This window comes from Pelophylax lessonae (genome assembly GCF_965119305.1).
Source record: "Pelophylax lessonae genome assembly, chromosome: 12".
In the NCBI taxonomy this organism is placed as follows: Eukaryota; Metazoa; Chordata; class Amphibia; order Anura; family Ranidae; genus Pelophylax; species Pelophylax lessonae.
In genome coordinates, this window is record NC_138779.1 from 206,835,576 (window position 1) to 206,863,013 (window position 27,438).

At 43.8% G+C, this 27,438-nt stretch overlaps 1 protein-coding gene across 1 annotated transcript in view; it reads left to right on the forward strand.

Moving 5' to 3' along the window:
- LOC309567865 (sialic acid-binding Ig-like lectin 13) overlaps positions 1 to 27,438 on the forward strand; it is a 169,822-nt gene that overhangs the window by 80,417 nt on the left and 61,967 nt on the right. Inside the window, exons 5-6 of the mRNA XM_082273369.1 lie at positions 2,847 to 3,107; positions 19,897 to 19,984. Coding sequence (XP_082129495.1) covers positions 2,847 to 3,107; positions 19,897 to 19,984 — 349 coding nt within the window. The remainder of the gene's footprint in view (positions 1 to 2,846; positions 3,108 to 19,896; positions 19,985 to 27,438) is intronic.

Here is a 27,438-nt window from a genome sequence, read left to right on the forward strand (position 1 = left end):
TCATTTTTCTCAAAGAGAGAGTCTGCCCAGGCCCGTGGATCACCCGTTAAGTATGAAATAACGGTACAGACTTTAATTTGATCAGTAGTGTATGTACGAGGTTTTAACAAAAAAAGCAATTGACATGCGTTTTTGAATTCACTAAATTTTTTCCGATCACCTGTAAACACTAGAGGGGGGTTTATTTTAGGTTCAGGGGGCTGAACAGCAGTAAGCCGTGAGAGACGGGTTACCTGCTGCGTCAAAGTCTGATTCTCTTTTTTAACTTCAGTAATAGCAAGTATTAACGCATTTACTTGTTGTGTTAATTGTGTCACTTGAGTGGGTAATTCTGCTGAATCCATTTTTCGGGTTCGTTCAATCTGTAACGCTCCTGCGTTTTTGTAGTAGGCTGGATTTACAGCTGCAAAATCTCCACTCAGTAGTCATGTAGAGATGTGTTGAATAACCTGATCCAACTCTCAAGACTCATCACTGTGGGCCTGTCAGCTTCAGCATACAGATATATACACACTCAATAAGATGTTCCTGGAGTGATAGATGTATATGACAGTATGAAGGTGATGTGCTGAAGGGACAGGTGTGAACAGTGATAAAGATGGTAAGCACTTGATAGGTTTGTTCAGGAGAGTACTAGATGGTATTAGGTAGAATGCAGATAGGTTAGTAATCGAGTATGGTAACAGGTGGTAAGGACAGCAGATGCCAAATACAGGATAGACTAACCCAGTGCAAGGATAGATGGTAGTAGACTCAAGAGCTAGCAATCTGTGTAGTAGTGCAGATGATAGATGGTAGTAGACTCAAGAGCAAGTAATCTATGTATCAGTGCAGATGATAGATGGTTGTAGACTCAAGAGCTAGCAATCTGTGTATCAGTGCAGATGATAGATGATAGTATACTCAGGAGCTAGCAATCTATGTATCAATGCAGATGATAGATGGTAGTATAAGTAAGGTTATGGAGGATTCCCCTGTGGGGTACTTATCACTAATAATGTTAGTAGTAGAGGGGTCCAGTAGAGAGGGAACGATCCGGTAGCGAGATACAGGGATCAGTAGCGAGGTTCCGGTCTGTTCCAGGCAAGAGTAACGGCTGGAGGTTCCGACAGCAAGACAGGCTTGAAAGCATGTGGATACACAAGGCAGGTTGAACGAACGATGTGAGTGAGAACGCCGGCGGTTGAAATAGCCGCTCTGCGGCGCTCAGCGATGACGTCATCCGTCTTAAAGGTGTATGCGTACCACCTAATTAGAAAGGTGGGACGCATATTGAAAAGAAATGGAAATTAAGGGTACCAGAGGTACCAGAATCTTACACAGAGCCGCCCAAAATGTAATGGGACAGGAACTGGGCTTTAAAAGCCCGTGATTGGCCCAGAAACATCAGTAAAAGCCAATTGAGGGGGCAGGAGTCTGCTAGGAATGTGATTGGAGTGACTATGGGGTCCAGAGGCCAATCAGTAGTGAATACGCCCCCAAGTATAAAACATAGCCCCGCCAAATCTCTAGCACTGTAATACAGGGGCTGTGGAAGAGGGTGGAAGCATTTGTTTTTCTCCTGCTGCTTGTAAAGCTCCAGTGTAATTTTGCAATTATTAGTGTGAGTAAAGGGATATGCAGTGTAGTTAGGGTACTATATACCAGTATAGTTAGATTCAATAATCTAGTTTTTGTAGAGATACCTTTAAGGTGTCAGGGTGACCGTTGTGTAGTTTAGGTGACCTGACTCTGCCATGTCAGGGTAACCGTAGTGTAGTTTAGCTGACTCTGCCTGCCATACCAGGGTGACCGAACTCTTCCATGTCAGGGTGACCGTAGTGTCGTTTAGCTGACTCACCCTGCCATACCAGGGTGACCGAACTCTGCCACGTCAGGGTGACCCCACTATGCAGATTTTAGGTTAGAGGTATACATATATATATATATATATATATATATATATATGTATGTATATGTGTATATGTATATATACACACACACGTATATATATATATGTATATATATACACACATACACACACACACATATATATATATATATATATATATATATATATATATACACACACACACACACACACACATATATATATATATATATATATATATATATATATATATATATATATATATATATATACCCCTATACAGAAGTTCAGATGTCATGCCTGCCTCCAAACGCCCAAAAAATGCCTGAAACAAAAATGCCTAGGTGTGAAAGGAGGGTAACTTCTGGTTCCGGACATGCTGCAGAGCTGAAACTTCACAGGTACACTTTTTAGACCCCCCAGACACTAAATTCAAAGAATATTTTTTTCAATATTTTTTTCAATAATTGGCTCTCTATCAAAACGACAATTTTTAAGAACTTTTTTTTGCCTGATTCATAGTCCCTGGGGCATGACCCAGAACCCTAGGCACTTTTTAGGGGCATTTATTGGGTTTTAGGGCTTCAAAATGGTGTTTTTTGATTCCAGAAGTTCGGGTCCAATTGATTTCAATGGGGTTCTGGAATCCGAACCGAACTTTCGGGGAAATTCGGATGTTCTGGTCGAAACGAACTTTTCAAAAGTTCGATCATCCCTACTACCCACTCCTCCAGGCTGACATCCATCCATTTTATATGCCTAACTCCTCCCAAGAAGCAGCTCACTGCTTGCACCAGGGCTGAGGGCTCTTGGGAGAAGTACTGTGGCGGGTGCTGTGATGTTTTCAGGAAGCCGCCGGCCCCTCCCACCAGCCATGAAACATGTTGTACAAATTTTATTTCAGCAATATATGCTATACTATTTTATTTATAGAATACTTTATAAATCATGCCATATATGATTTATTACTGCACAGATCGTCCTAGGAACGTCACCATTTCAGTTGATGATAAGATGAACACACAAGAAGGCAATGATGTCACACTGATTTGTTCAAGTCAAGCCAATCCTCCGGTAAATAATTACACCTGGTACCGGATTGGTGAAGGTAGGAAAGTATTACATGGACACGGGGATAAAATATCTGTGAAGAATACAACAATAGAAGAATATATCTGTGCTGCAACTAATGAAATGGGAACAGAAGAGTCCTCTATGTTCGACTTTACTAATCAATGTGAGTACTACAAAAATAATGTATTACGAATTGTATTTATCTTTTTTTCACTTCCATATATTTCTATTAGTTAAAGCAAAACTCCACCCAAACAGAAAAAAAAAAAAAAAACAGTTGGCCTATTAACCACTTCTGGACCAGGAGATTTCCGCCCTTAATGACCAGGCCATTTTTGTGATTCGGCACTGCATTACTTTAACCTCCCTGGCGGTCTGATTATATCCAGATTTCTGTGCTAAAAGCAGTACATTGTTTTGCATGGAAATCTGTTGTTTTACATTTTAAAACTCACCTTCCCCTGCGATCCCCCGCCGTCCTCCCCCGCTGTCCCCCCACTGTGTGCTCAGCGGATGCCGGCAACTGTCGTCCGGTTCCCTTCCCTGTGAGCGTTGCGACGCAGGGGGTGGAACCGGCGGCAATTTAAAAAATGTAAATACACCAAATGAGATGATAGAAAGCTGTGATCCTAACGGATTACACTGTGTCATCCCATTTCACCACAGGATTTCACCTGGTGACTTTTCCAGCGCCTTGCCTGTGCTTTTCCAGTTCTTTGTGCCTGGAAAATAGAGAACGACCATGGCATCCAAAAAGCGTTTTTTTTTTGGCGCAAAAAGCGGTTTTAGACAAACTGGAAAACAGCGACAGCGAAACTGAGTTACTTGAAGAACTGAGCGATAGCGATTGGTGGGAAAATTGGTCATCAGGTATGGAAAGTGACGACAGCAACGATTCTGATGTCTCTTTCTGGCACATCGCTTGTGGAATTTGGGAAGAATATCAAATGTTTCTTCAGAATTTCCAATGGAGCGATGTGCCAGAAAGAGACATCAGAGTCATCGCTGTCCTCACTTTCCGTACCTGATGATGAATTTTCCCACCAATCGCTATCGCTCAGTTCTTCAAGTAACTCCGTTTCGCTGTCGCTGTTTTCCAATTCGTCTAAAAGTGCTTTTGCGCAAAAAGAACGCTTTTTGGACGCCATGGTCGTTCTCTATTTTCCAGGCACAAAGCACTGGAAAAGCAAAGGCAGGCCACTGGAAAAGTCACCAGGTGAAATCCTGTGGTGAAATGGGATAATACAATGTAATCCGTTAGGATCACAGCTTTGTATCATCTCATTTGGTGTATTTACATTTTTGAATTTGCCGCCGGTTCCACCCCCCTGCGTCGCAACGCTCGCAGGGAATGGAACCGGAAGGCAGGTGCCGGCAATCAGCCGTGCACAGAGCGGGGAGGGAGAGTGAGGTTGCCGGGGAGGACGGCGGGGGAGGACGGCGGGGGATCACAGGGAAGGTGAGTGTAATTCTGGGGTAATCCCGAGTGTGGCTCGGGGGTACCGCTTTTGGTACTGAAAGTTAACCCCGAGCCACACTCGGGAATACCGCTAGGTTAAGTGTTCTTGCCTATGACATCACATACTTACATAGTTAGTCTGGCTCAAAAAAGACACAAGTCCATCTAGTTCAACCAACCAATCAAGATCCCATCAGAGCCCACCTTACATTAGAGTCCCCATACATGACAGTCATTCAATCAGAATTCCCTCTGTAACAAAGGGTTAATTTTCATGTTACATATATTCATTTATTGGCAGATTCAATATATATACCCTTTCAGATTTGTGGATGAAGTACAATAATTAAGAATAGACACAAGTAGTAAAATAAATAATACGATTTACATAGCTTCGATTAAAGATGGAATACAGATGGTAAAACAGATAAATTCAACTTCAGGTTCAATCCAGGGAACCCCTCAACTTCTAAAGTCATTGTTAAAGTCATCAAAAAGTCCTGAAATCGACAGTCTCTATATCTCCAAGCACATATTCTCTTGTATGTCGTGGAAGAGGTTCTGATTAGTGTTGAGCGAACACGGACTGTATTATTCGTGTTCGTACCGAATAATTGGATTTTTTGTACCCGAACACGGACACGGACACTTTACTGTATGTTCGGGTAAAAATCCGTGTTCGGTCGTTTTATTTCCGGGTTTTGCATGCTTTGGCGCTGTTTTCATGGCGGGCTTTCAACAGCCAATCAACAATCGTTTAACTGGTGTGCCTTAAGCCATCCCAGCCATGCCTGCAAATGTCTCAGTAGCTGTGATTGGCCGTCTGAAGCATGTGACCAAGTCTTTATAAGTTCGAGGCAGCCGCAGCAGCGTCATTCTGCTGCTTAGATCAGGGACAGAGCACACATCAACGTGCTGGCTGCTGATTAGGGAAAGACAGGCAGGAAAAAAACATTTGTGTCCGGATAGAATTGAGGGACAGGTCGGAGTGTTTAGGCAGGGCGAGTTGTAGGCATTTTAGGGATAGAGTCTGCTGAATTATAGGGTCAGTGTCTTCTACAAAGTACAATCGATATTGCTGTGTGGGGGGTGGGGTGACTCTGCACTCAATCCTGATCTACGATCTCTTCTCAATCCTGTTAGGGAGAGGCTGTTGCTGAATTTTAGGGAAACTGTGTTCTACAAACTACAATCGATATTGCTGTGTGGTGTGGGATAGGAGATAGGCAGGTGTCAGTGATCCACATCCATTTTTCTGTGTGTGAGCTGCAGTGAACACAATCTTTTTGGGCTGCAGTGAACACAATATTTTTGGGGTGCAGTGAACAACATCCTTTTTGGGGTGCAGTGAACAAAATCTTTTTGGGGTGCAGTGAACAAAATCCTTTTTGGGGTGCAGTGAACAACATCCTTTTTGGGGTGCAGTGAACACAATCTTTTTGGGGTGCAGTGAACAAAATCCTTTGTGGGGTGCAGTGAACACAATCTTTGTGGGGTGCAGTGAACACAATCTTTTTGGGGTGCAGTGAACAACATCCTTTTTGGGGTGCAGTGAACAAAATCCTTTTTGGGGTGCAGTGAACAAAATCCTTTGTGGGGTGCAGTGAACACAATATTTTTGGGGTGCAGTGAACAAAATCCTTTTTGGGGTGCAGTGAACAACATCCTTTTTGGGGTGCAGTGAACAAAATCCTTTTTGGGGTGCAGTGAACAACATCCTTTTGGGGGTGCAGTGAACAAAATCCTATTAGGGTGCAGTGAACACAATCTTTGTGGGGTACAGTGAACAGAATCTTTGTGGGGTGCAGTGAACACAATCTTTGGGGGGTACAGTGAACACAATCTTTTTGGGGTGCAGTGAACAAAATCCTTTGTGGGTGCAGTGAACAAAATCTTTGTGGGGTGCAGTGAACACAATCTTTTTGGGGTGCAGTGAACAAAATCCTTTTTGGGGTGCAGTGAACAACATCCTTTTTGGGGTGCAGTGAACAAAATCCTTTTTTGGGTGCAGTGAACACAATCTTTTTGGGGTGCAGTGAACAAAATCCTTTGTGGGGTGCAGTGAACACAATCTTTGTGGGGTGCAGTGAACACAATCTTTTTGGGGTGCAGTGAACAAAATCATTTTTGGGGTGCAGTGAACAACATCCTTTTTGGGGTGCAGTGAACAAAATCCTTTTTGGGGTGCAGTGAACAACATCCTTTTTGGGGTGCAGTGAATAAAATCCTTTTTGGGGTGCAGTGAACAACATCCTTTTTGGGTGCAGTGAACAAAATCCTTTTAGGGTGCAGTGAACACAATCTTTGTGGGGTACAGTGAACAGAATCTTTGTGGGGTGCAGTGAACACAATCTTTGTGGGGTACAGTGAACACAATCTTTTTGGGGTGCAGTGAACAAAATCCTTTGTGGGGTGCAGTGAACACAATCTTTGTGGGGTGCAGTGAACACAATCTTTTTGGGGTGCAGTGAACAAAATCCTTTTTGGGGTGCAGTGAACAACATCCTTTTTGGGGTGCAGTGAACACAATCTTTTTGGGGTGCAGTGAACAAAATCCTTTGTGGGGTGCAGTGAACACAATCTTTGTGGGGTACAGTGAACAGAATCTTTGTGGGGTGCAGTGAACACAATCTTTGGGGGGTACAGTGAACACAATCTTTTTGGGGTGCAGTGAACAAAATCCTTTTAGGGTGCAGTGAACACAATCTTTGTGGGGTGCAGTGAACAAAATCCTTTTTGAGGTGCAGTGAACACAATCTTTGTGGGGTGCAGTGAACACAATCTTTGTGGGGTACAGTGAACACAATCTCATACTTCTGAAGATTTGAGGGTGCTGCCTGTTCCATACTCCTCCTCCTACTGCTCAACCATCCTTTTAGGGGTACAAACAATAGTAATTGGGGCCTAGTGTGGTGGTGTACGTGTGAGATACATGCACTTTCTTTTTGATCATATTTTCTATTCCGCTATTCAATTAAAACCTTTGGGGATCAATTAAATTGCGTGTTAGTCTGTGTCGGTACGTGTGAGATCCACCTTTCCAAGTTTTTGGGGTTCATCTCATACTTCTGAAGATTTGAGGGTGCTGCCTGTTCCATACTCCTCCTCCTACTGCTCAACCATCCTTTTAGGGGTACAAACAATAGTAATTGGGGCCTAGTGTGGTGGTGTACGTGTGAGATACATACACTTTCTTTTTGATCATATTTTCTATTCCGCTATTCAATTAAAACCTTTGGGGATCAATTCAATTGCGTGATAGTCTGTGTCGGTACGTGTGAGATCCACCTTTCCAAGTTTTTGGGGTTCATCTCATACTTCTGAAGATTTGAGGGTGCTGCCTGTTCCATACTCCTCCTCCTACTGCTCAACCATCCTTTTAGGGGTACAAACAATAGTAATTGGGGCCTAGTGTGGTGGTGTACGTGTGAGATACATACACTTTCTTTTTGATCATATTTTCTATTCCGCTATTCAATTAAAACCTTTGGGGATCAATTAAATTGCGTGATAGTCTGTGTCGGTACGTGTGAGATCCACCTTTCCAAGTTTTTGGGGTTCATCTCATACTTCTGAAGATTTGAGGGTGCTGCCTGTTCCATACTCCTCCTCCTACTGCTCAACCATCTTTTTAGGGGTACAAACAATAGTAATTGGGGCCTAGTGTGGTGGTGTACGTGTGAGATACATACACTTTCTTTTTGATCATATTTTCTATTCCGCTATTCAATTAAAACCTTTGGGGATCAATTAAACTGCGTGATAGTCTGTGTCGGTACGTGTGAGATCCACCTTTCCAAGTTTTTGGGGTTCATCTCATACTTCTGAAGATTTGAGGGTGCTGCCTGTTCCATACTCCTCCTCCTACTGCTCAACCATCCTTTTAGGGGTACAAACAATAGTAATTGGGGCCTAGTGTGGTGGTGTACGTGTAAGATACATACACTTTCTTTTTGATCATATTTTCTATTCCGCTATTCAATTAAAACCTTTGGGGATCAATTAAATTGCGTGATAGTCTGTGTCGGTACGTGTGAGATCCACCTTTCCAAGTTTTTGGGGTTCATCTCATACTTCTGAAGATTTGAGGGTGCTGCCTGTTCCATACTCCTCCTCCTACTGCTCAACCATCCTTTTAGGGGTACAAACAATAGTAATTGGGGCCTAGTGTGGTGGTGTACGTGTGAGATACATACACTTTCTTTTTGATCATATTTTCTATTCCGCTATTCAATTAAATCCTTTGGGGATCAATTAAATTGCGTGATAGTCTGTGTCGGTACGTGTGAGATCCACCTTTCCAAGTTTTTGAGGTTCGTCTCATACTTCTGAAGATTTGAGGGTGCTGTCTGTTCCATACTCCTCCTACTCCTCATCCATCCTTTTAGGGGTAGAAACAATAGTAATTGGGGCCTAGTGTGGTTTTGTACGTGCGAGATACATACACTTTTTTGGATCATATTTCCTATTCCGCTATTCAATAAAAACCTTTCTAGGGCAAGATCTTAAATTACAGAAATATAAGGAGACCGTCAAATAAGGGCCGTGGCCTGGGTCGTGGTGCTGCTGGTAGAGCTCCTGTTGCAAGGAGAGGACGTGGTCGATCTGTGCCAGCTACACGCACAAGTGAAACACCTTCCTCAAGTGTGAGTAGGCGACAGAACCTGCATCGGTATTTGGTAGGGCATCATACGCCCCTAGAAGTGATGAGGCCAGAACAAGTGGAGGCGATAGTAGATTGGTTTGCTGCTGACAGTGCCTCCAGTTCCTTCACATTGTCTCCCACCCAGTCTACTGCAGAAAGGTCACAGTTGGCACCTGCAGCCGATGTCCAACCGTCTTTCACCTCACCCCCTTGCAAATCAGGCAAGCAGTCTGAGCCCCAAGCCATACAGCAGTCTCTTCTTCTTTTTGATGACTCTGTCAGCAGGGTTTCCCAGGGCCATCCACCTAGCCCTGCCCCAGAAGTGGAAGAGATTGAGTGCAGCGATGCCCAACCACTTATTTCTCAAGATGAGTACATGCAAGGACCATCGCAGCACATCTCCGATGATGACGAAACGCAGGTGCCAACTGCTGCGGCATTCAGCATTGTGGAGACCGACAAGGAGGGCAGGGGTGAAGACTGGGTGGAAGATGATGTGGAGGACGATGAGGTCCTCGACCCCACATGGAATGAACGTCATGCAGGTGACCTGAGTAGTTTGGAGGAAGAGGCGGTGGTCGCACAGAGCCACCAGCACAGCAGAAGAGGGAGCAGGGTGCAGAAGCGGAGCGGCCGTGCCCTAGACACTACGCCCGCTACTGCCCAACGCAGCAAGGGAACGAGCGCACCAAAGTCAGCTCAAAGGAGTTCTCTAGCGTGGAAGTTCTTTAGAAAATGTGCTGATGACAGGACACGAGTGGTTTGCACCCTGTGCAATCAGAGCTTGAAGCGAGGCATAAACCTTCTCAACCTGAGCACAACCTGCATGATCAGGCATCTAAGTGCAAAGCACGAGCTGCAGTGGAGTACACACCTTCAAAACCAAGAAACGTCTCTGGCTCATCCTGCTTCCTCTTCTGCTGCAGTCTCGGCCGCTCCAGCCACATCTGTAGTCATACCGGCACCTGCCACCCCGCAAACAGACGATCTGTCAGCAACACCACCACCTGGTCACCAACAACCATCTCCACAATGTCCCGTGGAAGCGTTCAGCTTTCCATCTCCCAAACACTTGAGAGGAAGAGGAAGTACCCCCCTACCCACCCGCGATCCCTGGCCCTGAATGCCAGCATTTCAAAATTATTGGCCTTTAAAAATGCTGTCATTCCGTCTGGTGGAGACGCACAGTTTTAAAAACCTTATGTCGGTGGCTGTCCCACAGTACGTCGTGCCCAGCCGCCACTACTTTTCCAGGCAAGCCATCCCTTCCCTGCACAACCAAGTGGGGGAAAAAATCAGGTGTGCACTGCGCAACGCCATCTGTGCCAAGGTCCACCTAACTACCGATACGTGGACCAGTAAGCACGGTCAGGGGCGTTATATCTCCCTAACGGCACACTGGGTAAATGCAGTGGCGGATGGGCCTGAGGCGGATAGCAATTTGGCGCATGTCCTTCCACCACCGAGGATTGCAGGGCGCTTCAGTTTGCCTCCTGTTCCTAACTCCTCCTACTCCGCTTCCTCATCCTCTACCGCCTCCTCATCCGGACAGCGTAACACCTTCACCACCAACTTCAGCACGGCCAGGGGTAAACGACAGCAGGCAGTTTTACAACTTGATGAAAAGAAAAATAGGTGCGCGAACCTTAAATGAGAAAGAAAGTGGGAAAAAGCAGCACTGAAATAATATAAATATGTGAAAAGGTTGTAACAAATGAAAAACATCAATTACAAAGTGCGCTAAAAATTAAGGAACACAAATGTTCACAAAAATGGTGATTGCTGATGTTCAGCTGAAAACAAAGTCTATATTCCAAATGGTGAGACTGTGCAAAGGTCTTGAAAATCCAAAGAATATAGTGGGGTTGGGGAGTGATGGAGGGTAAGGGTAACCTCTTCCCAAACGGTGATCCAGACAGTGCTCTAATGTACACGTGATGCACCCAGTGTTAAGAAGGGACTCTTACCAGATGGTGGAGAGATGCAAACATATATTGTATAACCCTGGAGTCCGTTAAGGTCAGCTTGTAGGAGATAATCCACAAGAGGAATGAAGCGACCATCTACTTCCAAAATGTGGGGATCTAGAGGCTTCCACTCAAGGGGATATCGCCACCAAGAACATGCCCAAGGAAGAGAAGGGAACTATAGTGCATTACCTCACTTTATTGAACCAATAAGAAAGAGTAACACTTACATTTTCAGGAGAAAAAACAGCATATGTATATATTTTGGATCGAGGACCTCTGCAGTAAGTCCGGGATCAATGGCAACACGGCTAGCTCCCCCCGACGCGTTTCCACTAACAAGTCGGCTTCTGGGACTGGAGCTGTGGCCGTGCTGCTCGCATCTCTCATGTAAATAATGTGGCTGATGGACACTTCCGGTGCGGCCGTGGCGGAGACCCGGAAGTGTTATGACACACTTCCGGTTCAAATGTTAGCCAATCAGGGTGTGTTGAGATGAAGACCCGGAAGTTCTAAAAAGCACTTCCGGAGGCTTCTGCGGCCAATCACATCGGATGTCAACAAAGCTAATCATCCATAACACCGGAGTATAAGGGAAAAAAACGTATCTGTCCTTATCGGTGCCAGAAATGTTAGAATTGTATATGAAGGCAAGCAATTTCATCTGTCATTATAAATATCAAAAAAGCAATCCATTCTAAATAAAAGGCAAACAGAATTCTCTTATTTGAAATATATGACAGATGTAAAAACTATTCGGTTTAAATTAAAAAGGGTTTAAACTTAACACATTAAATTCCCTAAAAATACCACGGTCTTTGTCTAGAGACCCAGAAGTGGCTTTAATATTGGCTAAAACATTTTTATTAACTCTTGATATATAAAAATATATAAAAAATATATAAAAATTAAAAAACATCTTAGGTCATCAAACGTTGTGTAATTTTTTGAGGTGTGTGACACCAGAAGTCTCCATCCACCAATTTCACATTTATACAAACGTATATGGCCTAAATGCTAATAAAAACATGTAATGACATTATAAAAACTTATATAGGCACATAGTTTCAAACATAAAGAGGAAAAGGAAAGGTAATAAATCAGGGCGGGAAGGGAAAAATTGACCAGAAAAGACAGAACTTGGAATGTTATTGTCCTATGTGGGTGTGTGGTTATTCATTGTTAATGTGGGCATTAATGTCCCATTCCACATTCATACCCCATGGTTGATAGCATTTTAGTTCATGAATCCAAAACGTTTCTCTCCTGGAAATAGATCTCTTCATGTCACTCCCCCTCCAGTGTGGGGAATAGCACTCAATCACAACGGCTTTCAATTTTGAGTAGCTTCTGTTGTGACACTTATCATGATGGAAAGAGAGACTATGACCAGGGAAACCTATTTGTATGTTGGTGAGATGTTCACCTATTCTGATGCTGGGGGTCCTGATCGTTCTCCCAACATACTGTAATCCACATCCGCACGTTAGGAGATACACAGCCCCTTTGTGATGGCAGGTGGTAAAGTTTTGGATGTCATATTTTTTCTTGGTAACTGTGGAGTTGAAGGACTGAGTTCTCTGTGTATTCAACTCTTTGCAAACCCGACATTTCTTGCAAGGAAAAAATCCTTTCATATTAGAAAACATTTTCGGGATGGTGGGTTTCTCTACTGGAGTAGGGGCGATAATGTCTTTCAAATTCTTAGTCCTCCTGAAGATAATAGGGGGTCTCTCAGGAAGTGTTGGTCCTAGTATTTTGTCTCCTTTTAATATATGCCAATACTTCCTGAAGGTGTGATTGACCCACCTGTAGCCAGTTGAAAATGAGGTAATAAAGGCATATTCAAACTTAGAAAAGGCACTTTTTGGTTTGGGTTTGGACACCACTAACTCTTTTTGGGGTACGTTTTTAACTTGAAGGATATTTTGTTCCAGAATTTCCTCTTTGAACCCCTTTTCCACAAATCTATACTTCAATATTTTACTTTGTACCTCAAAATCTTGGGAGTCGGTGCAGTTACGACGTATCCTCCTAAATTGGCTAATGGGGACCGAGGTTAGCCAATTGGGGTGGTGGCAACTATCCAGGGAGATGAACCCGTTCTTGTCCGTGGGTTTAAAGAAGGTTCTCGTACCAAATTTACTTCCCATCCTGTATATAACAAGATCTAGGAAATTTATGGATGTTTCACTGAACTGATAAGTGAGGCGAATGCCCCAATCATTACAGTTCAGTCGTTCCATAAATAATTGAAGAGAAGAGATGTCACCTTTCCACAGCAATAAAACATCATCTATGTATCTTCTCCATAGAAAGATGTTGGGTTCTCTAGCGGCATAAATGTTGCGGTCCTCCCAGAGTGCCATAAACAGATTGGCAAGGCTGGGAGCAAATTTGGCTCCCATTGCCACGCCAGTCTGTTGTAAATAGAAATTCCCACCATAGAAAAAATAATTATGCTCCATTCCGAATTGCAATAACTCGAGAATGAATATTTTCTGTTTAAGTGGGAGGTCGTAATTGCTTTCCAAAAAAGTGCTGACTGCCTCATATCCCATCTGGTGAGGTATGATGGTATACAGGGATGAAACATCCGCTGTAACCATCAATACCTCACCTTCTACGTCCAGGTTTGTGAGTTCCTGGATGCATTGGGACGTATCTTTCAGGTACGCAGGGGTTTGTTGTACCAGAGGTTGGAGGAAATGATCCACGTATTTCCCTATTCGAGAGGTCACCGAGTCTATACCACTTATTATTGGACGGCCCGGAGGTTTTATTAAACTTTTGTGGACCTTGGGTAAATAATAAATAAGTGGGATTCTCGGGGCTAAAGGAACAAGATGTTCTTTCTCTTTATCATTGAGAATGCCCTCTTGGTGACCCCTCAAGATCAACCGCTCTAGTTGTCTCTTATATGAATAGGTTGGATCATTTGGAAGTATCCGATATGTGTCGCTGTCAGACAGCAAGCGATCCATTTCCTCTATGTAATCCTCTTTTTTAAGCAGTACAACTCCGCCTCCTTTGTCAGCTGGGCGGATAATTAAGTCTTTCCGTTCACACAATGACTTAACTCCTGTCATTAAATCCTTCTGACGATGATGGTGAAATTTGGCTTCATCTAGGTCTTTCAGAACAAGGTCTTTAAATACCGTGATGTTGCTACTTTTTACACCTGAAGGGTTGAAAAGTGAGGCATTTTTAAGTTTGGTATGGGTATATGGAGAGACTTCATAGCTGGTATAATTTCTTTCCCTAGCGTTTGATAGAAAATGTCTCTTCACATTAAGTTTTCTGACAAATTTGTGCACATCAATAAATGTGTCAAATTTGTTGATACCTTTCGTTGGTGCATATTTTAAGCCTTTATCAAGGGTACGTTGCTCAGAGTCTGTTAGCGTGATTCCACTTAAATTAAAGATGCCCTGCCCTTTCATCTTTTTCTTTTTCCGGGAGTCACCTCCTCTGCACCCCCTCGTTTTTTTCTTTTGCCTTTGTTGTGGCCCTTCCCTAAAAAACCCCTCGGTTTCTGGCTAATGGGGGTATTTTTTTGATAATTATTTGGAGGTTCATATTCATCATCTTCACTCTCTTCAGTGTCTTCTTGCAAAGATTCATATCTGTTATGAGACACTAGCTGTCTTGGATCTTGATATGAAGGTCCAGGATAGTTTCCTTCATAGTCCAGGGAAGATCTCCTGGATGATTTAGGAGAGGGTGAGGCATGATGTCTAGTGGGTTTATGACCTTCCTCTTCCCACCTTAAGTTTTTCACTTGAGGGTGTTTAGACCCTTTAACACTGTTTCCCTTCCCTTTTAAGGAAACAGACTCTTTTAGAGGTTTGAATTTGGAGTAATGGGCTCCAGACGTGGAGGGTACCGCATCTCCCATAGAAGGGAGTTTTTGGTTATTGGAACTCATAGTTTCCTGTGTCTCTTTAGAGTTGGTACCAATAACCTCGGGATTAGCTAAACCGCTAGAGGTGGAGCCAAATTTTTCCCCAGTGTTCAATTGCCATTTGAACACACGGGTGGAGTTATAATCTTCCACATCCCGAAAGTACTTTTTTCTTTTCTTTATTTTTTGTTCCTCCTCCTCCATGGCGAGGATCTCTCTAAGTTCTTTAGTGTAAATTTTGTAGGCCTCTTCTTCTTTGAATGGTGTCAGTTTCTCCTTAATTTCTAGAATCTCCTTGTTGAGTCTAATGGTTTTCCTCCTTTTTCTATCAACAAGGAAACTTAGTAGGCTAATGCCTGCTCCATTGAAGAACTGACTCCACTCAAGAAGCTCTGTATCCCCTTGATCGGGATTAATGTTCCACCTGAGGCTATGGGGAACCATTTTTTCATCTATATACTTCTCTAGGAAGACTATATCCCATGCGGCATGTAATTCTGCCACCATTACATTTTTTATTCGCATGAATATTCCTCTGAGATCAGTGGATTCAGGTTTAGTTCTAATAAATACATCATCCACTGCTAGTTTGCGGGAACTATGATATTCAAAGATATCCATTTCCAAAAGGACGCAGCTGACCTGTAAAGGTGTGTGATCAATGATGAAAAGAAAAATAGGTGCGCAAACCTTAAATGAGAAAGAAACTTGCCTGTTTGGGGGACAAACCACACACCGCGCAGGAGTTGTGGAGGAGTATGGAACAGCAGACAAATGAGTGGTTGCTGCCAGCGAGCCTCAAGCCCGGCCTGGTGGTGTGCGATAACGGGCGAAATCTCATAGCAGCTCTGGGCCTAGCCGGTTTGACGCACATCCCTTGCCTGGCGCATGTGCTGAATTTGTTGGTGCAGAAGTTCCTTAAAAACTACCCCGATATGTCAGAGCTGCTGCAGAAAGTGCGGGCCGTTTGTGCGCACTTTCGGCGTTCTCACCCTGCTGCTGCTCGCCTGGCAGCGCTGCAGCGTAACTTCGGCCTTCCCGCTCACCGCCTCATATGTGACGTGCCCACAAGGTGGAACTCCACCTTGCACATGCTGGAAAGACTGTGCGAGCAGCAGCAGGCCATAGTGGAGTTTCAGCTGCAGCACGCACGCGTGAGTCGCTCTGCGGAACAGCACCACTTCACCACCAATAACTGGGCCTCCATGCGAGACCTGTGTGCCTTGTTGCGCTGTTTTGAGTACTCCACCAACATGGCCAGTGGCAATGATGCCGTTCTCAGCTTAACTATCCCACTTCAATGCCTCCTTGAAAAAACAATTCGGGCGATGATGGAAGAGGATGTGGCACAGGATGAGGAGGAGGAGGAGGATGAAGAGGTAACATTTCCAAGGCTTTCAGGGCAGTCATTCGCAAGGGGATCCGAGGGTGGGTTCCTGCACACACAAACGCCAGGGACACAATTGTCCAGCAGGGGCACAGTTCTGGAGGATGAGGAGGAGGAGGAGGAGGAGGAGCTGGAGGAGGAGATGGAACCATGTTCACAGCAGGGTGGCACCCAGGCCAGCTCATGGCCATCACTGGTGCGTGGCTGGGGGGATACAGAGGACACGGACGATACACCTCCCACAGAGGACAGCCTTTCGTTGCCTCTGGGCAGCCTGGCACACATGAGCGATTACATGCTGCAGTGTCTCCACAACGACCGCCAAGTTGCCCACATTCTAACTTGTGCTGATTACTGGGTGGCCACGCTGCTGGATCCCCGTTACAAGGACAACATACCGTCCTTAATTCACTCACTGGAGCGCGATCGCAAGATGCGCGAGTACAAGCGCACGCTGGTAGACGCCATGCTGCTGGCATTCCCATCTGACAGCGGGGCCGCAGTGGAAGCACAAGGCAGAGGAGGAGGAGGAGGAGGAGGTCGCCAACGCAACCAGGGCACCGCCAGCACCTCAGAAGGCAGGGTTAGCCGAAATGTGGAAAAGCTTTGTCAGCACGCCACAACAAACAGCAGCACCAGCAGCTCAGATGGAACGTCTTAGCAGGAGGCAGCATTTTACCAACATGGTGGAGCAGTATGTGTGCACACGCCTACATGTAGTGAATGACGGGTCTGCCCCCTTCAACTTCTGGGTCTCCAAATTGGGCACATGGCCTGAGCTTGCCCTTTAAGCCTTGGAGGTGCTGGCGTGCCCTACAGCCAGTGTATTATCTGAACGGGTATTTAGCACGGCTGGGGGTGTTATAACAGACAAGCGCAGCCGCCTGTCCAGAGACAATGTGGACAAGCTCACGTTCATTAAAATGAACCAGGCATGGATCCCACGGGACTTTTCCGTACCTTATGCAGAATAGCAATGGATACCGACCTTACCCACCCATTGTTCCATTTTTGCTCTTTCTCACTCTTTTGGGGTGTACCCTCATTTAAAATTTGTGAAAAGAAGCAGTGTTGGCTACCTCGTCCTCCTCCTCAGGGCCAGATTAACGTAGGGGCTATTGGAGCTGCAGCTCCAGGCCCCTACCTTTTATATAGGCCCCGGGTTGGCCATATTCACTGTTACCGCTCTTCTGTCACTTGTAAACACAGAAGTCTGGCTTCTATGCTCGCTTCCCCAGGCAGCACCCTCAGAACCTCCCCACACAGCGCGAAGGCCGGACAAGGAGGGACAGTTGCCGATACATGGATGTGTTTATGGGCTTCAGAGACAGCATCCCATGTTGAATTAGGCATGCATGGCTGCACCCTTCCTCCTCTGGGTGCATGCCAAGGCACGGCCCTTAAGGCCCTTAAAAATCCTCAGCACCAAGCCCATGATGCTCTTAATCCGGCCCTGGTCCTCCTCCACCGCCGCTTCCACCTACACCGCCCATAGGTGTGCGCAGCCTATTGCATTAAGGTGTGCACCTCAAAGTTGAAATACACATGCATGTGTTTGCCTACAGGTACATGGCCCCGATACATTACTCTCCCTGCTGGCAAAGAGAAATAGAGCAGAGCAGGTCCGAGGGAGATCTTTCCCATCTCCTCACTGGCAATGCTATGTGCCCTAGGTGATTAGGGTGTGCCCAGGCACACCCGGCACACCCGGTGCACACGCCTATGTCACCGCCACATCCACCACCACCTCAACCTCCCTCCTACTCCATATGGGCCTCGTCCTTCAGAGATGAAGAAGAACATTGTTTTATTTTTCTGTTTTTTTTTTTGTTGTTTTAAGTTATTTCCCTATCCACATTTGTTTGCAGAGCACTTGCCATGCTCTTAATTACGTTTTGCTGCCATTTGCAGCACTCTAGCCCTTTCCTTTGGAGCCATTTTAGTGCCTTAAAGTTCGGGTCCCCATTGACTTCAATGGGGTTCGGTGTCCGGGAAAAGTTCGGTAAAAGTCCGGGACACGGACCCGGACTTTTTTTTAAAGTTCGGCCGAACCCGTCGAACACGGACATCTAGGTGTCCGGTCAACCCTAGTTCTGATTAATCTCTAGCGTGTATGGTATTTATAATTGAAAAAAGGCACCAATAAGCTGGTTTTATCCAGTTCTAACAAAAGAAGGGCAAATAGTTCTGAGACAATGTGATCATCTGTGAGATCAGAAAGGTCAATGTATGCAGGAATGAGAAAGCTATTCAGTATACAGGAATGTATATGTATATATATATATATATATATATATATGTATATGTGTATAAATATATAGATATACATACATATATATATATATATATATATATATCTATATATATATAGATATATATATATATATATATATATATATATACAGTGCATTGCGAAAGTATTCGGACCCCTTAAACTTTGCGACCTTTTGCCACGTTTCAGGCTTCAAACATAAAGATATAAAACTGTCATTTTTTGTGAAGAATCAACAAGTGGGACACAATCATGAAGTGGAATGAAATTTATTGGATATTTCAAACTTTGTTAACAAATAAAAAACTGAAAAATTGGGCGTGCAAAATTATTCAGCCCCCTTAAGTTAATACTTTGTAGCGCCACTTTTTACAGCTGTAAGTCGCTTGGGGTATGTCTCTATCAGTTTTGCACATCGGGAGACTGAAATTTTTGCCCATTCCTCCTTGCAAAACAGCTCGAGCTCAGTGAGGTTGGATGGAGAGCATTTGTGAACAGCAGTTTTCAGTTCTTTCCACAGATTCTCGATTGGATTCAGGTCTGGACTTTGACTTGGCCATTCTAACACCTGGATATGTTTATTTGTGAACCATTCCATTGTAGATTTTGCTTTATGTTTTGGATCATTGTCTTGTTGGAAGACAAATCTCTGTCCCAGTCTCAGGTCTTTTGCAGACTCCATCAGGTTTTCTTCCAGAATGGTCCTGTATTTCACTGAGCTCGAGCTGTTTTGCAAGGAGGAATGGGCAAAAATTTCAGTCTCCCGATGTGCAAAACTGATAGAGACATACCCCAAGCGACTTACAGCTGTAAAAAGTGGCGCTTTTCCATGATTGTGTCCCACTTGTTGTTGATTCTGCACAAAAAATTACAGTTTTATATCTTTATGTTTGAAGCCTGAAATGTGGCAAAAGGTCGCAAAGTTCAAGGGGGCCGAATACTTTCGCAAGGCACTGTGTATATATATATATATATATATATATATATATATATATAGATAGCTAGATAGATATATACATATATATATATATATATATATACATATATATATATATATATATATATATATATATATATATATATATATATATATATATATACATATATATATATAAATCATAGTTAATAACAGCTAATACCAAGTTCTTTGTAAATCAGTTATGAATATGGACCCGTACTACACCCTCCTATATCATCTTTCGGAGGGCTGAGTTTGGCCTGAGGGCCATAGTTTGGAGACCCTTGGCTTAGATCACTGATGCTATACTGAATATTTTTTTATTAATTATCACCCTTTGAAATGTATGTTTCCTTACAGATAATTCAAGTACAAATTACATATATGTTGCTTTCCTTGGCGTCATCTGCCTTCCTTTGCTTGCACTGATCATCTACTTCTGCTGGAGGTAAATTATCCTGATTATGGATTTAGGCCCCGTTCACACCTGAGCAATTTTCTGTTTGAAGCTTGTAGCTCTAAAACGCTCAACAAGCCAAATTCCATTAAATTCAATGGCCCCTGTTAACATCTGAGCAATCTGTCACCTGAAGCAAAACGCCTGCAGCTCAAAAAAGTACATGAGCTTCTTTTTTAGGCACAATTTAAGCATTTTTGGCCCCATAGACAATAGAAATGCCTGACTTGAGCGATTTTACAAACGTTTTCTGCTAAAATAGCAGCTCTTCACCCCTAATTTCCTCTCCTTCTCCCCCCCCCCCCCCAGTGCCTTCTATTGGCTGAGCAAAAACGCCTGAAGCTGAATATATATATATATGTATAGATCCTAACACATTACCCAGTCCATACCAGTATAGATCCTAACACATTACCCAGTCCATATCAGTATAGATCCTAACACATTACCCAGTCCACACCAGTATAGATCCTACCACATTACCTAGTCCATACCAGTATAGATCCTAACACATTACCCAGTCCATACCAGTATAGATCCTACCACATTACCTAGTCCATACCAGTATAGATCCTAACACATTACCCAGTCCATACCAGTATAGATCCTAACACATTAACCAGTTTATACCAGTATAGATCCTAACACAATACCCAGTCCATACCAGTATAGATCCTAACACATTACCTAGTCTATACCAGAATAGATCCAAACACATTACCCAGTTTATACCAGTGTAGATCCTAACACATTACCCAGTCCATACCAGTATAGATCCTAACACATTACCCAGTCCATACCAGTATAGATCCTAACACATTACCCAGTTTATACCAGTATAGATCCTAACACATTACCCAGTCCATACCAGTATAGATCCTAACACATTACCCAGTCCATACCAGTATAGATCCTAACACATTACCCAGTCCATACCAGTATAGATCCTTACACATTACCCAGTCCATACCAGTATAGATCCTAACAAATGACCCAGTCCATACCAGTATAGATCCTAACACATTACCCAGTCCATACCAGTATAGATCCTAACACATTACCCAGTCCATACCAGTATAGGTCCTAACACATTATCCAGTCCATACCAGTATAGGTCCTAACACATTATCCAGTCCATACCAGTATAGATCCTAACACATTACCCAGTCCATACCAGTATAGATATCCAGCATGAGATTTTTCCCCATTGAGATTTTTTGAGCGGTGTACATATATATATATATATATATAAAACTATAATTAATTCTGTTACTCCTCTTCCTTTATTAGCACTGCTCATCTTACCTCTGATATAACCACAATGCACAATGACATTCCTATTTCTTGTTTCCAATTCTTAGAAAGAAAACATTCCACAGAACAGAGAGTCCTCAGGTATGATAATGATTTTATTTTTCTCAGATTATAGTTACTTTCTCTTCTGTATAAATAAGTCATCATTGGCTGTTGAAGAAAAACAATCTATAGTGAATAAGATGAAGAAGTAAACAGATTCAAAATTCCCAAATTATTTTTTTAACCTGTAAATCTAAATAAATGAAAAACAGCACCCAAGAAGAGCAAGTTGGGATCCCACTTTAAAGTTTCGTTCTGCTTACATTTTGCCTTTCCTGCCCCCCCCCCCCCTTCTCCCATCTCAGCTAATGACATTTTCTGTTTTCATTCCATAGTTTCTTTTAGAATCAGTAATGTCATCACTGGGTCTCTGTGCTCTATGCAATGCAAGCAGATCATGGCTGATGGGAGGGACCGGCAGGGCGCTGGTTCAGTACTCCCTCAGCCCATTGGGATGACTCTTGGGTGGAGTTATATCAAGATTGTTTAAGCCCCCGTTCAAACAGGTGCAACTTGTCATGCAATTTATTACTATTGTCAGTAATGGAACTGTTTATATTGGTGCAACGCCATCTTTGGGTTCCGCATTGATTTGAAAAAAAAAAATCCTCCACTATTTTTGCCGAATTCAGGTGCGATTTACAGACATCGGTACATGAAGTGGCACAGATGTCAGCCAAGTCGCACCTGAAGGTAGGTGCTAGGTAAAAGCATTTATTGCTCCTTCTGCTTATCAGGGGGAGCCTGATCTGTTAGGTTGCCTGTTACATGTTTCCAGGTGTGATTCACTGGGTCTAAGGGAGTGTCCCTACTGTATCAAATGAGGGAGCTTGTTGGACAGTGGAGGAAACCCAGCCAGTGACACATTGGCTTTTGTGGGAGTCCCAGTGGGAGGGCATTCCAGCAATGCATCCTGGGATTGCTCATAAAAGCTGAGGGGACATGTGACAGAGTGTCTTTGGCGTGAAGCAGAGGCCCAGGAGGAGGCTGATGGCTGTCTCTCCTCCTGCTGTATGAGGAAGGTGGCCATAGGCGGTCAGCCTAGTGAACCAGGTGTGGAGCTGAGCTGCAGAGGACCCAGTGAAGCTGACAGTTGAGCTGCTGGCAGAGTGTCTGTGAGTACCAGGGGACTTGCCAAAGGGTCTGCCCAGGAAGGGGGACCACTCCAGTGAAGTCAGAGGATCAAGGGGTCAGCTCCCACAGAGTGTCAGATTAAAGGGGGTGCCATTTTAGAATCCTGAAGAATAGTGACTAAGGGGGTGCCATCTAGGGCCTTGAAGAGTGATTCACAGAGCCATACAGTTCATCAAAACTCAGCTATATTTAGAAGTCCCAGCAAATTGTGCATAGTCGTTCAGTTGGAGTATCCCACTCATTCCCTTCTCCTATCCAAGTTCTCAAATAAAACCACAAAAACCAAAACCCCTTGACTGTTTTCTGACTGAACCAAGCACTTTGAATATGCTTTACTGTCAAGTTGTTGCTATGGGTAACCCAGGGGGATCCGCAAACAGCAGCTCCCATGGGAGTAGTGCTACACACATGATTGGTGTCATTGGGAGGAATTGTGCCCAGTTGTTGTTGTCATTGGGAGGAATTTTTGCCCCATGATTAATGTCATTGGGAGGAATTATACCCTAATGTTGGTGTCATTGTGAGAAATTATGCCCCATCATAGGTGTCAATGGAAATTGCACCCCATCATTGGTGGAAATGGGAGGAATTGTGCCCCGATGTCTGTGTCATTGGGAGGAATTATGCCCCATCATTGGTGTCATTAGGAATTGTACCCCATCATTGGTGGCATTGGGAGGAATTATGGCCCATTATTGGTGTTATTGGGAGGAATTGTGCCCTGATGTTGGTGTCTTAGGGAGGAATTATGCCCCATAATTTGTTTAAAATGGGTTGGTGCGCTAAACAAAATGTGTAGGACAACAAATATGTTGATATACACTACATAAAAGGTGTGTGAAATGTGACAAAATCAAAATAAACAATTCCAAACAGCTGAAGAGACTAAAATGTCCAAAACTGTGATTCACAACAAAATCAAAGTCCATCAGGTGATAACAAATGAATTGAAGTATCTTGACATGTGGGTGCTTGAAATATTCAAAGAAAGGTGATGTTAAAGTGATAAAGGATCCCACCACCAGCTGACAATCCTGCTTACCAGATAGATAAATTTCTCAGGCATTAACTCTATGCAATGGCATGCACAGTTCACCCTGGTGTGACACACAGTGGAGCCTCTTACCAGATGTCTCTAATAACTTGCGTATCTGAGATAATTCCCCTGGTTAAATTGGATAATGATGTTGGTATCCTCCTGAGTGTTCCCCAGACTATCAGTTTATTCACTCTTCCAATGATATAGCTCAGCTTGTAGCTCCAGTGCATACCATGTAATGAAACAAATGAACCGCCCGTAGTGTATTATCCTTGGTTTATTAGGAAAACATAGGCAAATGTACTTACAGGAGACAGGTCTTGGTATTGGCATGTAAATGTGGAGCCTTTCAGTATCCTGTGTCCTGCTGCAGCACGGACACCTCGGATGACGTGGGTGGCAGGCATGGCACGCCTCCTCTCCATCGCGTTTCCTCTGAAAAGACTTCTACTGGGATAGGAGGGACCCTCCTATCCCAGTAGAAGTCTTTTCAGAGGAAACGCGTTGGAGAGGAGGCGTGCCATGCCTGCCACCCACGTCATCCGAGGTGTCCGTGCTGCAGCAGGACACAGGATACTGAAAGGCTCCACATTTACATGCCAATACCAAGACCTGTCTCCTGTAAGTACATTTGCCTATGTTTTCCTAATAAACCAAGGATAATACACTACGGGCGGTTCATTTGTTTCATTGCATGGTATGCACTGGAGCTACAAGCTGAGCTAAATCATTGGAAGAGTGAATAAACTGATAGTCTGGGGAACACTCAGGAGGATACCAACATTATTATCCAATTTAACCAGGGGAATTATCTCAGATACGCAAGTTATTAGAGACATCTGGTAAGAGGCTCCACTGTGTGTCACACCAGGGTGAACTGTGCATGCCATTGCATAGAGTTAATGCCTGAGAAATTTATCTATCTGGTAAGCAGGATTGTCAGCTGGTGGTGGGATCCTTTATCACTTTAACATCACCTTTCTTTGAATATTTCAAGCACCCACATGTCAAGATACTTCAATTCATTTGTTATCACCTGATGGACTTTGATTTTGTTGTGAATCACAGTTTTGGACATTTTAGTCTCTTCAGCTGTTTGGAATTGTTTATTTTGATTTTGTCACATTTCACACACCTTTTATGTAGTGTATATCAACATATTTGTTGTCCTACACATTTTGTTTAGCGCACCAACCCATTTTAAACATATTATTTTGCTAGGCACAGCTTCTTGGTTGCAGCTTTACACGTCAATAATTATCAGCGCACTTCCACATATTCCCATATGCCCCATAATTGGTGTCATTGGGAATTGTACATGCTTATTGGTGGCACTGGGAGCAATTGTGGTCCATTGTTGGTGTCATTTAAAGCTATTATGCCCCATTATTGGTGTGTTCGGGCCCCATTGTTAGTGTCATCTAGAGAAACTGTGCCCCATCGATGATGTCATTGATAGTAATTGTGCCCAATCATTGGTGTCATTGGGAGGAAATGTGCTCTTCATTGGTGTCCGTGAATATAATAGTGCTCCAAGGGCTGGATAAATGCAAGCAAAGGGCCACAGTTTGGAGAACACTGATTTAGATAATGTTGGACATCATCCAGCCAGAAAATAAGGCGGCGCTCTATTTGACTTGCCGCAGCTTCTAATGCCTCTTGTGAGAAGATCACAGTGTGCAGTGAAATCAGAGGAAGCCATTTCAACCCAGGAGAGGAGCCGGTACAACAGTGCAAGACTGAAGGAAAGACTGGAGGTCAGATTTAGGAACACAGAGGCTCATGGGGAAAGAATTTCCAACCACTGTGAGCAAGTACAATACTATCAACTTGTTGGAAAAAAAACAAAAAACAATACTATCTAGTAGCTATATATTTCATTTTGGAGTTAGTAATTATTATTATTATTATACAGGATTTATATAGCGCCAACAGTTTGCGAAGCGCTTAACAAAATGAAGGCAGACATTACAGTTACAATACAATTTGGAACAAAAGGAATCAGAGGGCCCTGCTCGTTAGAGCTTACAATCTAAAAGTTACCTATAGGAAAAGGGATGGGGAATACTTGTCCTATAGACATAATGGCAGGATCCCACTTATTTCTGTGTGGGGGGGGGGGGGGTCCTCTTCTAATCGATTCCAATGCAGAACTGGTGTCCAAAAAAAGCAGAAAAAAAAAAAAGCAACACTTTATCCAGATCACTATAACTCTGGGCAGGGTGAATAAAGCAGTAGGGACCAACTTGGTTATTTTAATAGAGAATACGTCCCTATAACAACATTGAGGGGGACATCAAGTATTCCATGGTCTGAGATAAATCTCAGAAATAAGAATGTAAATGGTTTATATGTGTCTGGAAGAAGAATGCACAGAGAGTGCATATACTGTATGAATATCAACTTAGGTTTACATTTTTTTAAATATAATTCTTTGTATTTCCCGAGCAGCCCTCTAATATGATGTACACTGCTCTCAGGAGGAAAGAAATAGAGGATGAATATACTTCACTACAGGTAAGTCTAGGCTTAATGTCAAACAGAACTTTTAGTCTAAGGCCCCGTTCACATTTGAACATATAGGAATCGCGGCAAACACACAACATGCTTGCGGTGATATTATTTCTTAATCAAGTTTGGCTGGAAGACAACACTGTCTTGGGGGCTAAGAATATGCATGCATCATACATACTAGGGGGAGTACAACTGGGGGAGTCCATGGCGGAGAAGGATCTGGGTGTTCTTGTAGATCAGAAGCTTAATAATAGCATGCAATGCCAAGCTGCGGTTTCCAAAGCAAGCAAAGTCCTTTTTTGTATTAAGAGAGGCATGCAGGGAAGGACTGGGCCAGGGGGCAGGGGCGCAATTTCCCCCCGGGCCACTCTGATGCTCCGTAAAAAGGCTGCACTGCTTCTGACACAAATGTGCCTAAAGGATTCCTGGGGAAAAGAAGTAAAAAGTCCCCGCCGCTGACCTACTGAGTGCAGGTTGAAGACAAGGACGGAGCGCAGGCCTCTCCCCCAGTATGGATGGTGTACACTGTGTCTGAGCAGAGGATGGTTCCATACCCCACTGGAGACTTTCCTCCCCCAGGCAGCCCCAACCGAGCTGTCCCAGCTTCCCCCCAACTGCCCCCTGCTGGCCAGGTAGGAGCCCGGATTCAGCCGGTGAGTAGAGAGTACCTGGAGCGGAGCTTCAACCTGGAATGAGGGTCAGGAGGAGGTCAGGAAGAGAAAGAGAGGGAGAGGGCCGAGTTACTGCACCATGGGCCTCTGGTTTGTACTTGCCCCCTGGGCCGAATGTTGCCAGTTAGCCCCTGGAGGCATGGACTTCAGAGAGAGAGATATCATTTTGCCCCTGTACAAATCATTAGTAAGACCTCATCTGGAATATGCCGTTCAGTTTTGGGCACCAGTTCCCAAAAAGAATATTGGGGAACTGGAAAAAGTGCAGAGAAGGGCAACCAAACTGATAAGAGGCATGGAGGAGCTCAGCTATGAGGAAAGATTAGAGGAACTGAATTTATTCACTCTTGAGAAGAGGAGAATATGATCACCATGTATAAATACATAAGGGGTCCATATAGTGAACTTGGTGTTGAGTCATTCACTTTAAGGTCATTATAGAGGATAAGGGGGCACTCTTTACATCAAGAGGAAAAGAGATTTCGTCTCCAAATACGGAAAGGTTTCTTCACTGTAAGAGCTGTGCAAATGTGGAATAGACTCCCTCCAGAGGTGGTTCTGGCCAGCTCAGTAGAATGCTTTAAAAAGGCCTGGATTCTTTCCTGGGTGTACATAATATAACTGGGTACTAATATTTATAGGTAAAGTTGATCCAAGGAATTTCCGATTGCCTCTCGGGGGATCAGGAAGGATTTTTTTTCCCCTGCTGTAGCAAATTGGATCATGCTTTG